At 43.4% G+C, this 14,177-nt stretch overlaps 1 protein-coding gene across 3 annotated transcripts in view; it reads left to right on the top strand.

Moving 5' to 3' along the window:
- Positions 1-3,437: 3,437 nt before the first annotated feature.
- Positions 3,438-14,177, top strand: part of LOC115115135 (rho guanine nucleotide exchange factor 11-like) — a 30,857-nt gene continuing 20,117 nt past the window's right edge. For 2 of the 3 annotated variants that reach the window (XM_029643623.2, XM_029643620.2), the window contains exons 1-11: positions 3,438-3,959; positions 5,435-5,688; positions 7,487-7,501; positions 9,444-9,535; positions 10,137-10,241; positions 10,332-10,381; positions 10,486-10,543; positions 10,789-10,982; positions 11,245-11,316; positions 13,216-13,323; positions 13,463-13,511. In XM_029643623.2, coding sequence (XP_029499483.1) covers positions 5,654-5,688; positions 7,487-7,501; positions 9,444-9,535; positions 10,137-10,241; positions 10,332-10,381; positions 10,486-10,543; positions 10,789-10,982; positions 11,245-11,316; positions 13,216-13,323; positions 13,463-13,511 — 778 coding nt within the window. In that variant the 5' untranslated portion in view covers positions 3,438-3,959; positions 5,435-5,653. The remainder of the gene's footprint in view (positions 3,960-5,434; positions 5,689-7,486; positions 7,502-9,443; positions 9,536-10,136; positions 10,242-10,331; positions 10,382-10,485; positions 10,544-10,788; positions 10,983-11,244; positions 11,317-13,215; positions 13,324-13,462; positions 13,512-14,177) is intronic. The other variant, XM_029643621.2, reaches the window with a different exon arrangement.

Genomic DNA, 14,177 nt, shown 5'->3' with positions numbered 1-14,177 from the left:
GTGAATGGCACAAATCCATATTTGGCAATGGTCTATTTGCATATAGGCCTAGTGCAGCTCTGATTGGTTATGGCGCACTGGTCTGTGCAGAGTATGGGCCTGAGCCAAGCCTGCCAATGCAATAGAATCCAACTCTGATGCGTTCTGCCTACAACAACATTTCTTGTCTAGTTAGTTTTGCATACTAAGTCTTGCATAGTTTTTGTTTTGTTTCGGTATGTTGCATTGAAAGTGACTAATATTGTGTTGATTCGATTACAATTCCCACAGTAAAGGGAAACGTTGGTAGTGTCAACTAATGGGGAAAACTCCAGAACTTCGTGCTTCTCTGCTTGGCTTTATATTTCTTCTGCACAGCAGTCCCTGGGAAGCTGCACACCCGAGCACGTGCGCAGCTTAAAGGGAACATTGGAAGGGACTACCTCAACTTGTCCAACAAGAAACCCTTGTTTTTGTTTTCCGTTGCAAAATGTTTTGCTGCGGTCAGGTACATGCCATGCACCTACTACAGTGTAAAACGCTTTGCTGTGGTGTGCACTAATGAATACAACCCAGATCCTTATGAGTGTTAGGTCTAGTAATTGATCACCTCATCTCCTTTTCCTGATCACGTTCTACTCCTCCAGTACACTCGTGCTCACACTAAAAAAGATATGACAGTCAGAGAAAGCTATTCCAGCTGTAACTTGTACTAGGCTAGTCAGTATACACACAGTAATGAGGAGATAGAAAGCCCTGGGGTAAATCTCAATTGTATTTCCTTGATTCCTCCATTTTGAGAAGGAGGCAAGAAGAGAGGATGCGAGGAGTCAAGGAAAGACAATTGAGATGCACTCCTTGCATTCAGTCTGACGTCGTCGCCCTCTGGTGGTGTTGGTGTCAGTCTCACAGCTCACCACTAGTCTCTCAGCGTCATCCTTTTTCATTGGGCCAAAGCTAAGATTCTCCTAAATCGGACTAGCCTTCCTAGACATTGCCGGTGTCTGAAAAGACAACCTACTCACTATATAGGGTACTACTCTTGACCCGGAGCCATATGGGGCCTGGTAAAAAGTAGTGCACTGTATATGGGAATAGGGTGCCATTTGGGACGCAGAGTTTGATTCACATTTAATATACTCATCAAATGTTTTCATTGAATTAACTAAATGCAACGTACACTGATAGCATCAGTCTGATACTTCACAATCATCCTCATCATATGCTTCTCAGCAACACATTCCTCTTCAGTGTGTTTAGCTCTAAGCCTGGCTTCTAATGCCTTGTTACTGTAAGTCCCTCATTACTGGGTCTATTACCCAGAGAAGAGCTCTTTAAGAGCCTCCCTTCTTCTCTGGGGCGAGAGAGAAATACACAGGAAGCTGAACTAATGTCTACATCTCAGATCTAGAGGGACCTAGATCAGTGGAGGCTGCAGAGGGAAGGACGGCTCATAATAATGTCTGGAACGGAGCAAATGGAATGGCATCAAACAAATAGAAACCATGTGTTTGATACCATTCCACAGATTCCGCTCCAGCCATTACCAAGAGCCCGTCCTACCCAATTAAGATGCCACCAATCTCATGTGGCCCAGACACAAATATAGCTTACTGTCCTGTAGAACGGGTAGAAATGACACGTTTGTGATATAAAACTGGGTAAGACAAATGGACCACCTTGACTGGTTTCTCGGACTCAGATTAGACCAAGGATACTCCTAGATTAGTCCAGGATTGAACTAAATCTGTGTCTGGGAAACTGTCCCATAGTGTCAATACCGTATTCCATCCCCCTGTTCAATGGGGGCCTAGTTACTCATATCTACAGGTTGAGGGAGCGAAACAACCAAACTGGGATGAGATTGAAGTGGTGGTTTGGAGGATGTGCTGGATGCAGTGGTAGGTGTGGTACATGCCCAAATCATCTCTGTTATTCTTACCTACTTGTTTTATCTTGCATTTTCATATTTCTTCCCGTTACCTTTTCGGAGCCAGGGCACGCACTTTTACGCAGCGCAACCACTTCATCTAGCTAGCGAAAAGGATTTTCTCACAAATCCCCCTGCCCCATACGACATTTGGTAGTATGTCATGAATTCAAGTCTTCACCCTCATGCCTCCATCGGCGATGTTCTGGAATGTCCCCTTGTATTTAAAGAGTAGGTTATGGTCGCGCTCCTGTGCTAAGACGTTGCATGCATCAACCAATGGTTGCGTGCACGTCATAAACTTACAGATTGCTATAATGTACATTCAGACTTTTTCCACATTTTGTTAAGTTACAGCCTTATTCTAAAATGGATTAAATGGTTATTTTTCATCAATCTACACACAACACCCCATAATGACAAAGCAAAAACAGTTGTTATTTATATTTAAAAAATGTATTACTAATACAAAACAGAAATATCACATTTACATAAGTATTCAGACCCTTTACTCAGTACTTTGTTGAAGCACCTTTGGCAGTGATTACAGTCTCGAGTCTTCTTGGGTATGATGATACAAGCTTGGCACACATGTTTTTGGGGAGTTTCTCACATCCTTCTCTGCAGATCTTCTCTAACTCCGTCACCTTGGATTGGGTGCATCGCTGCACAGCTATTTTCAGGTCTCTTCAGAGATGTTCGATCGGGTTCAAGTCTGGGCTCTGGCTGTGTGCTTAGGGTCGTTGTCCTGTTGGAAGGCGACCTTCGCCCTAGTCTGAGGTCCTCAGCGATCTGGAGCAGGTTTTCATTAAGGATCTCTCTGTACTTTGCTCCGATCATCTTTCACTTGATCCTGACTAGTCTCCCAGTCCCTGCCGCTGAAAAACATCCCCACAGCATGATGCTGCCACCCCGATACTTCTTGGTTTCATCAGACCAGAGAATCTTATTTATCATGGCCTGCGAGTCCTTCAGGTGCCTTTTGGCAAACTCCAAGCGGGCTGTCATGTACCGAGGAGTGGCTTCTGTCTGGCCACTCTACCAAAAAGACCTGATTAGTGAAGTACTGCAGAGATGGTTGTCCTTCTGGAAGGTTCTCCCATCTCCACAGAGTCAAACTCTGGAGCTCTGTCAGAGTGACCATCGGGTTCTTGGTCACCTCCCTGACCAAGGCCCTTCTCCCATGATTGCTCAGTTTAAATACAAATACAAATAGAACCAACAATGATTCCTTGTTCTACATGTCGGTGAGGCATGTTAACACATACTGCATATCTAAACGTTCCAAAACTTTGTGTCCTGGTTCAGCCCCCAGTTGCAGACATAGGTCGCATTCCTGTGCCTAGGTGTCGCTGACCTAGGTCAGATCTTACACCGCCTGGGGTCCAGCAAATTATACAAAACGTTTTAGCTCTTAATAGGCTGTATTGATACAATACTGGTAATTCTGGTGACCGGTCATTCTGTATGGAGTGTTGCAATATTGGAGTATGACCAGTTGGTGACGTCTTGTGTTTGTCTTGCTCTTCGGACATGGTTTGATATCCATACACAACTACCAAATACTGTCTGGGAGAGGACTAGCTAGCTAATAACAACATAATATAGAACATCGGTTTGAAGGCTGTAATTAAATACATGAACATATTAATGCAATCAGAAATGTGGATTAATCAGGGAATGCGAGGAAATATAGGACAATGGGATCTCACCTAATGGAATGAACCAGTTTGATCATATGAAGCGAGTTGTTTGGAAAGCCACGACGAATCGAATGGACTGTCTTTCCATAAAGAAATGAATGCGAGTTGAATGAACACATTGTTACGAATAGGGCACTGGACATATTATTACATTCAAGAAGGATAACTGGCCTCAGTCGCAGCGTTTCAGATTCTACCTTGCGAATGTATTTGAGTGGCAGGCTAATTCTTTAGCTTCAGCTAGACCCCTGTCGCGTCAGCGTCATAGACGACGGAACGCGCTTGTGCCCAGTCACAGAGCGTAGGTGATGTCGCGGATGGCATTCGGCCTCTATCAGAATAACTAGGTAACCAGACATTATTTGCTTATCAAAAAACAAGTATTCTTTACACAAGTGAGTGCTGCAGTAATAACCGTCATTTTGTTGGCAACAGCAAGTGTTTCATTTACATCAAAACAATATTTGTCTATAGAGCTTGACATGATGGTAAGCCAGCCTTATGGTTATGGCTAACTTGATGTAAGGCGCTAACTAACGTTAGTTAGCTAGTCAGCTAGCAAACATCACTGCATTGTATCCTGGATGTCAATAACATCAGCTAGCTAGTCGCTTGTCTGCTTGGGATAGTTCATCAGAAACATTTCCTTACATCGTTCACTGACATGCCAACAGCTAGCCCTGGCAAGGTAGCTAACTAACTTTGCATTGCTAACTAGCAATACACAGGCTCCAGCTTCTAGCCACAATGGCAAGCTCGTGGTGTCGTGTTGCAGTGCAACGTCCAGTCAGGTCAGATGCCATTCTGTTTACAGCGGATAGTCTTCTCTCAAACAAGCTAGATAACAAACTGGACACTTCGCTAGGTAATCTGCACCATGTATTGAACGAGACGGGTTGAATTGTGCAATATCAATGTTGCAGTTAGCCAGCTTCTTGGAACAGTTCACTGGACCCACATTGAGCGTTAGCCAAGTTCTTAAAACAGACAAACATGTACTATTGGTCATCTGGAAGAGCCACACCAGTAAACTAGCATTAAGGACTCTGTAACTAAATTTAGCTCGCAGGGGATGGAAACAAATTTACTGAGGATAATGCGAGTAGAGTTGTCTAACGTTAGCTGACGTTAATTGGCTTGGCAGTGTCAACATAATAAACTAGAATAATATAATTTCAAACGTTATTTAGATTTGAATGATATTAATGTTGGGATACTAGTTTGAATTGCATTTGTGTCCTTCGTTTTGGATGCTTACTAGCTGATGTATCTCAGAAAGTAGAATAGGAGCTGTTTACATCGATATCAGACAGCGAACCCAAGCATCACTGTCACCAGCTCATAATTGATGAAGTTATTGTGACAGTTATCACGTCAAATCAAAGTTTATTTGTCACGTGCGCTGACTACAACAGGTGTAGGTAGACCTTACAGTGAAACGCTTACTTACAGGCTCTAACCAAGAGTGCAATTTTTAAGTTAAATAATGTATTAGGTAAACAATCGATAAGTAAAGAGAAAAAAACAACAGTAAAAAAATAGACGGGAAACACAACAAGCCTTTTACCTTTAAAAAAAATGGTTTTGTTAAATTGTTTTGTTCATGTTGCTAGTGTTGATTGCTATGTAATGACACTGTCTTAACCAAAGTAGACATTGCACAGTCAGTGGTGTCTGAATTTCATGCATCTTGCTTGAAGGTGGCACCCACCTTAAAGGTGTCTCCCACCCACCAGCTATTTTTAATATTTTCCTGTGGCACTAGATAGTTCTAACACTGTAACAATTTGCCTGGGTCCCCATTTAAACTGTCTACTGTAAGGTACTTGGAGATTGCCTGTGAAAACATGAGGAAGGTGCTCAGAGCAGTCTCTGAACGGAATAAGCTCCCCACTAGCTGACGTGAGGAGTTGAAACGTGGCAGGCGGCAGCACTGTGGAACTCTGCGGAAGAAATTTGAAGAACAAAGGAGATGGTCACCCTGCTGTGACCTAATTGGACCGCCGGAGAGGACACGGACGCGCTCGAGCCGTCTGCAGTCATGAGTCTCCGCACCCCCACCTCAACACTGGACAGGTAGGACTGACTGCTGGTGATGGTGGTGCTAATGACAGATGGGACAAATGTATTTCCTTGATTCCTCATGTCCTCTCCTTGTATCCTTCCCAAAATGCCTTGGAGGAGTATATCAGAGGGGAGGGAAATGCAATGTGCTTTGAGAAGGGGAGAGCCAGTGACTATTATCAAGGTTCTCCCTAAAGTGTGTAAGAGTGACACTGCGCTACCTTGTGGACTACCTGTGCCACTTTGTAATGAAAATAAATAAGTACCACCTTGTTAAAAAATCCTGGGGAGAACCCTGATATTTGAACATAATATATTATAAAGTGGTTTGAACACTGAATGCTGATTGGGTATGATAAATAACTTTTTATTATTCAAATTACATTGGTAACCAGTTTACAATAGCAAAGAGCCACTTCAGGGGTATACGATATGACCAATATACCACGGCTAAGGACTGTATCCAGGCACTCTGTGTTGTCTTGCTTAAGAACAGGTACTTAGCCATTGGCAATATACCACATACAGCGCCTCGTGGCTTATTGCTTAATTAGCCTATTGCTTCTACCATTACAAATTGAAGGCCTAGTTGTAAGCTTCTGCATCTCTGTTGGATGTTGTGTTAAATTGGGATCCCCTCAGCTTAGCCTTCTGTACAGGGCTATTCTCAGCTGGGAGGCAGCTTTATCACCTTTGATGTGAAGTCCTTTATGGCTCACTGCCCATTATTCTGTCTGCCTGTCTGTCTGTCTGTCTGTCTGTCTGTCTGGGAATCGTTGTCCCAAAGTCGGGAAGTCAGGCGACAAGTTTAGGTCCAAAATAAGCCTATAGAAACGCAGCTTATTTTGGACATATTTTAGCGAGAGTGAAACCTCTAGCTTAGCCTCTTCCTCTATGGTTTACACATACACCAAGCCCCCCCCCCGCCTCACGCCAACAATTTATTTATACATTTATTTAACTAGGCAAGTCAGTTAAGAAGAAATTCTTCAATGTTGAGAGATCACATCTTCCGCTATTTGCATTTGAGGTTTGGTCCAACAGAGTAGGTCATATGGACCCCAAAACACATTGAGACATTATTTTTGCTGTAATAGAGAATAAATGAACTCTTCCATTTTAAGTCTCAACTCCTCAAATTGCCCACAGAACAGACACTAATAAAACGAGAGTATCAATTAACATTGATTCTGGATAACGAATAATATGCATTGGGTTACCACGTACCGCTAGCAGCATTTTAGCCAAAGACTGTTATACTAGCTGTCTAGTCTGTGTTTTATAAATGCAATAAGCATAAAGAACAGTTATATAAGGAATTGGCAACTCGTTCTCATTCTGAGGAATAAGGTAGGCCACTTGGTTTCAACATCTGAACAAGGTGGACAGGCTAACATGCTTTTCAAACAGTTAGAGAGGTTAAACTATTTTGATAAAGTCATTAAGTTATTAGTGGGTCTTATTTTTGTGGAAAGCTCATATTTAGCCTGGGTATAACTTCACAAACCCTGAATTCATTAGATTATTGCTGACTGTATGAAATGCAGTGTATTTGACCTTTCATTGTACAACAACGCTTATTTAGAGAGAACATTAAAAAACATATATTTATAAATAGTAAATTGCCCATAAGTTTGAAATAATGGAGCTCTGATTGCTAGGCCACATCTCCCAGCCGTATCTCCTGTCTGTCAGTGTTTCTCCACTTGAAGTCTTCTACTTTATCCTAAACTCATTTTCTTTCCTTTTCTCTCTTGGTCCCTTTCTGTATTCTCTGTTGTTCCCTCTCTTTCTGATGCTTCGCTTTCAGCCCTTTTGCTGCTTGGTGAGTTTTCTGCTCAGTTTGTTGAGCTTCGTAGAAACTAAGCACAGATTACAGTACTGCACTTCCAGCAGTCTCTCCTCACACGATCTCTCCTCCCAAGCCCTGGCACTCTGTCCATCTATCTACCCCCTGGTGTCCTCTCCTTCCTTCCACCCACCTATAGCCCTGGCACTCTGTCCATCTATCTACCCCCTGGTGTCCTCTCCTTCCTTCCACCCACCTATAGCCCTGGCACTCTGTCCATCTATCTACCCCCTGGTGTCCTCTCCTTCCTTCCACCCACCTATAGTCCTGGCACTCTGTCCATCTATCTACCCCCTGGTGTCCTCTCCTTCCACCCACCTATAGCCCTGGCACTCTGTCCATCTATCTACCCCCTGGTGTCCTCTCCTTCCACCCACCTATAGCCCTGGCACTCTGTCCATCTATCTACCCCCTGGTGTCCTCTCCTTCCACCCACCTATAGTCCTGGCACTCTGTCCATCTATCTACCCCCTGGTGTCCTCTCCTTCCACCCACCTATAGTCCTGGCACTCTGTCCATCTATCTACCCCCTGGTGTCCTCTCCTTTCACCCACCTATAGCCCTGGCACTCTGTCCATCTATCTACCCCCTGGTGTCCTCTCCTCTCCTTCCACCCACCTACAGTGGGGCAAAAAAGTATTTAGTCAGCCACCAATTGTGCATGTTCTCCCACTTAAAAAGATGAGAGAGGCCTGTAATTTTCATCGTAGGTACACTTCAACTATGACAGACAAAATGAGAAGAAAAAAATCCAGAAAATCGCATTGTAGGATTTTTAACTAATTTATTTGCAAATTATGGTGGAAAATGGTCTCCTCGCCTCCTTCTCAAAATGTATTGGAGAAGAAGGTCTGAGTGGAGGGGGATCTTGGACCTTCTCCAATATGGTTGAGAAGGAGGCAAGGAGATAGGATCCAGGGAAAGGCGACTTGAGATGCAGACTCTGTGTCCCTGCCCTATACCACTCCTCTTTACTCGCTCCTCCTACTACCTCACTCCATCTCATCTTGTCTAGCCCTCCTTTCTCTCTCTTTCCATCCTCACACCCTCCTTCTCCTACCTCCTGCAGACATCCCTCTCCTTCTTTCCTCATGCCCTCCTTCCTGCCAGACATCCCTCTCCTTCTTTACGCTCCTAGATGCTTGATCTTGGGTCTGTTCAGCATTTCCCCCACCAATGGTTAAGGTTAATACTGGGGGAGGGAAAGCTGATCCTAGATGAGTACAAATGGGAAACGTCACCCCAGAACATGTGAGACACACATAGGCTACACTGTTGAAGGAGGGCGTGACATCCCTCTCCTTCTTTCCTCACGACCTCCTTCCTCCTGCCAGACATCCCTCTCCTTCTTTCCTCACGCCCTCCATCCTCCTGCCAGACATCCCTCTCCTTCTTTCCTCACGCCCTCCATCCTCCTGCCAGACATCCCTCTCCTTCTTTCCTCACGCCTTCCGTCCTCCTGCCAGACATCCCTCTCCTTCTTTCCTCACACCCTCCGTCCTCGTGCCAGACATCCCTCTCCTTCTTTCCTCACGACCTCCTTCCTCCTGCCAGACATCCCTCTCCTTCTTTCCTCACGCCCTCCTTCCTCCTGCCAGACATCCCTCTCCTTCTTTCCTCACGCCCTCCGTCCTCCTGCCAGACATCCCTCTCCTTCTTTCCTCACGCCCTCCGTCCTCCTGCCAGACATCCCTCTCCTCCTTTCCTCACGACCTCCTTCAACAGTGTAGCCTATGTGTGTCTCACATGTTCTGGGGTGACGTTTCCCCTATGTACTCATCTAGGATCAGCTTCCCCTCCCCCAGTATTAACCTTAACCATTGGTGGGGGAAATGTTGAACGGACCCAAAATCAAGCGTCTAGGGGCGACTTCACCCTACTCTCTCTCATGTTCCTCATGTCCTGCTTTTCCCTCCAGGCTAAGCAGCCTGACGATAGGAGACTCGGAGCGCAACACCTCCAGCGGCCAGCAGAGGGAGCCTCCAGCTGACATCCCCCCTGAGAACACAGGTACATGGGGTTTGTAGTAGCCTCACAAGCCACGTGATCTCACAAGCTTACATGAATGTTTCATGCATCTGTCTGGTAATTATGAGGCTAGGTTTGTAGCACAGATGTGGCATACCCAAACCTATATGTACAAACTACCTCGACTAACCTCTACCCTGCACTTTGACTCGGTACCGGTACCTCCTGTATATAGACTTTTTATGTACTTGTTACTTTATATTTTTTACTTAAGTTTATTTAGTAAATATTTTCTTAACTCTATTTCTTGAACTGCTTTGTTGGTTAAGGGCTTGTAAGTAAGCATTTCACGGTAACACCTGTTGCATTTGGCGCATGTGACAAATAAAATTTGATTTGAAAATGTGATTTCATATAGCAGTTTAGTACTGGTTCATGGTATGCCCAACTGACTTGAATGGTCTTCTCTTAATCTCTCTCGCTCTCTCTCTCTCGCTCTCTCTCTCCCCCTCATCTCTCTACTTCTCTATTTCTTTCCCTCTTTATCGCTCTTTATCAACTCCCTTTTCTTTGTCTCTCTCCATCTCCCTCTCGCATCTCTCACCTCCCCCTCTTTCCCTCTCTCTCCCCCTCCCTCTCTCAGCTCCAGGTCTGGTTCAGAGATGTGTGGTGGTACAGAAAGACCAGCTGGGGTTTGGCTTCACTGTGTGTGGCGAGAGGATCAAGCTGGTGCAGAATGTCCGACCAGGTCAGACACACATCCACACAGTAACTGACTTGATTTCTACACATCTTATATGATGGTTCTGGAATGTTTCTCACCTGTTTCTTCATGCAGGTGGTGCAGCAGTCAAGGCAGGGGTCCACGAGGGAGACAGAATCATAAAGGTTACGCCTCATTTCAAACTTAAGCTAAAAACCATCTCTGTCTCGGTCATCAGAGACTCAATACAATCAGCAGACTTAGTCTGCCTTCTCTCTTTCTTTCTCAGGTGAACGGCTCGCTGGTGTCGTCCATGTCTCACCAGGAGGTGGTGAAGCTCATCAAGTGTGAGTGTCACTGGTTTCTGTAACGATGATGGTTAAGGTTATGATGACTTTAGGTCTATGCTGTCAGTAAAATGTCGTTGCCAACAGCTGTTTATTAAATTATCTTTCTTTCTCTTTTTTCCTTTCTCTCTTTTTTTCCTTTGTTTATTTTTCTTTCTCTCTTTCTCACTTTCTTTCTTTCTTTCGTTTTCTTTCTTTCTCCTTTCCTTCTTTCTTTCTCTCTTTTTATTTTTCTTTCTTTCCAGCTGGGCCGTATGTTGCCCTGACACTTCAAGGACCGCCCCCTTCAGCAGCCGCCCTCGTCCTACAACCCCTCCCCGCTGACCTCTTACCCAATCAGAGGACGTCACTGGGAGGTGAAGCCCCGCCACCACCACCTCCACCCCTGCCCCCCGGACTTACCAGCACCCCCTCCCAAAGAATCAACAAACCACTACAGGTGAGCACCACACCTGGGTCTGTATTCATAAAGCGTCTCAGACAACGATATACATTTAGGATCATAAGGAATAAGATTATATGGACTCCTATTCTCAGACACTTTATAAATACTGTTCCTGGACCATTGCCTTACAAATACTGACTGGTATACCAGCTTGACCATAATACTGACCAGATGTTCAAACCAATGTGGTATAACATGGGTCAACAAGGAGGAGCCTAACATTTCTTTTCCCTCTCCTCTTCTGTCATTGTGTTAGAACCTAGATGTACAGAAACACGCCACTCAGATCCTCAGGAACATGTTGGAACAGGGAGAGGCTGAGCTCCAGGTAACAGTCATAGGGTGCGCTCGTTTTCAGGGGTGCGCTTGGGCGGGGTCTGGTTTTTCCCGCCCTTGGAAAATTATTTTGGGGCGGGGCCTTGCTGATCGTGACAATATAAACAAGGAAGTGAAAATAAAAAAAATGTAAAATCAAATTTAAGTCACAGGGTTTCAAGTCTCTGTTAAACGATTCCCAGAATCAGTAGAGAATTGTTAGGAGATCTGTAATTCTCCATCCAAGATTTTTGGAAAACCTGGGAATATGGAGAAATGTTGCAAACACATACAATCAAACCCACTTAGAATGGACACTGATCTGGAATATAGACATACCTGTTCTATATGTTGCATTTCTAGCTGTAATGTTGTGGCCCACTGAATATGCAATGGTAAGGACTAGCGGTCGACCGATTATGATTTTTCAACGCCGATAGCGATTATTGGGGTACAAAAAAAGCCGATACCGATTTAATCGGTCGATTAAAAAAAAAAAAGAGAAAAAAAAAGACAATTACAACAATAAAATCAATTTAACCTCAAAATAATAATGAAACATGTTAAATTTGGTTTAAATAATGCAAAAACAAAGTGTTGGGGAAGAAAGTAAAAGTGCAATATGTGCCATGTAAGAAAGCTAACATTTAAGTTCCTTGCTCAGAACACGAGAACATATGATAGCTGGGTGTTCCTTTTAGCATGAGTCTTCAATATTCCCAGGTAAGAAGTTTTAGGTTGTAGTTATTATAGGAATTATAGGACTATTTCTCACTATACCATTTGTATTTCATATACCTTTGACTATTGGATGTTCTTATAGGCACTTTAGTATTGCCAGTGTAACAGTATAGCTTCTGTATCTCTCGTCACTCCTACCTGGGCTCGATCCAGGAACACAACGACAACAGCCACCCTCGAAGCAGCGTTACCCATGCAGAGCAAGGGGAACAACAACCCCAAGTCTCAGAGCGAGTGACGGTTGAAACGCTATTAGCACGCACCCCGATAACTAGCTAGCCATTTCACATCGGTTACACCAGCCTCATCTCGGGAGTTGTGAGGCTTGAAGTCATAAACAGCAGAGCTGCTGGCAAAACGAACAAAAGTGCTGTTTGAATGAATGCTTACGAGCCTGCTGCTGCCTACCACCGCTCAGTCAGACTGCTCTATCAAATCATAGACTTAATTATAACATAACAACACACAGAAATGCGAGCCTTAGGTCATTAATATGGTCGAATCCGGAAACTATAATCTCAAAAACAAGACGTTTATTCTTTCAGTGAAATACGGAACCGTTCCGTATTTTATCTAACGGGTGGCATCCATCAGTCTAAATATTGCTGTTACATTGCACAGCCTTCAATGTTATGTCATAATTATGTAAAATTCGGACACAACGAGCCAGGCGGCCCAAACTGTTGCATGTACCCTGACTCTGCGTGCAATGAACGCAAGAGAAATGACACAATTTCACCTGGTTAATATTGCCTGCTAACCTGGATTTCTTTTAGCTAAATATGCAGGTTTAAAAATATATACTTCTGTGTATTGATTTTAAGAAAGGCATTGATGTTTATGGTTAGGTACACATTGGAGCAACGACAGTCCTTTTTCGCGAATCCGCACCGCATCGATTATATGCAACGTAGGACACGCTAGATAAACTAGTAATATCATCAACAATGTGTAGTTAACTTGTGATTATGATTGATTAAGTTTAATGCTAGCTAGCAACTTACCTTGGCTTCTTACTGCATTCGTGTAACAGGTGGGCTTCTCGTTTATTTATTTATTTCACCTTTAGTTAACCAGGTAGGCAAGTTTATGAGAGTATCTATTTAGTTTGACCAATCATCATTGACCATTATCAGTGCCTCTGATAATGTCACTCTGACCAATCCTGCAGGACTTGATGGAGGAGCTGTCACGGAACCCCTCCCCATCACTGGAGGAGCGAATCGATAGTGCCAAGAGGCGCACCCAACAAGTGCGGGTTAAAATCAAGCAAGATCTGGTGAGATGCCTGTGTGCATGACAACAGACCCCTAACAACGCTGAACTAGATCTCTCATGTCCCCACTAGATACTATATATTAGATTTTCATTACCTTAGTTTATAACGTTTGTTATTTGTTATTTCTTTGTCTCTCAAGGATGGAACTCGCCCCGAAGCTGTGTCCAACTATGTAATAGCAGGAGATGGTTTGTATTGGATTTGTTTGTCTATGATTCTCTGAGTTGTGTGCGTTTTTATGATACAAATGCACTGGTGTAAAGTACTTAAATAAATCAAGTACTACTTAAGTAGATTTTTTGGCTATCTGTACTTTACTATTTATATTTTTGACAACTTTTACTTCACTACATTTCTATAGAAAATAACATACTTTTTACTCCATACATTTTCCCTGACACCCATAAGAACTTGTTACATTTTGAATGCTTAGCAGGACAGGAAAATCGTGTAATTCACGCACTTATCAAGAGAACATCCCAGGTCATCCCTATTTCCTCTGATCTTGCGGACTCACGAAACACAAATGCTTTGTTTGTAAATTATGTCTAAGTGTTGGAGCCCATGCTATCAGTAAAACAAAAAAAAATGACAAGAAAATTGTGCCCTCAGGTTTGCGTAATATAAGGAATGATAAACGATTTATACTTTAACTTTTGATACTGAAGCATGTTTTTGCAATTACATTTATTTTTATATTTAAGTATATTTTAAACCAAATCATTTTACTCAAGTAGTATTTTACTGGGTGACTTTTACTTGAGTCATTTTCTATCAGGATCAGTGTCCAAGATGTATTTACTTTTACTCAAGTATGACAATTGGGTACTTTTCCCACCACTGTACAAATGTAT

The sequence above is a fragment of the Oncorhynchus nerka genome, linkage group LG12, assembly GCF_034236695.1.
Source record: "Oncorhynchus nerka isolate Pitt River linkage group LG12, Oner_Uvic_2.0, whole genome shotgun sequence".
Lineage (NCBI taxonomy): Eukaryota > Metazoa > Chordata > Actinopteri > Salmoniformes > Salmonidae > Oncorhynchus > Oncorhynchus nerka.
The sequence above is the reverse complement of the archived record's forward strand: the minus strand, read 5'-3'. Positions and strand labels throughout refer to the sequence as shown.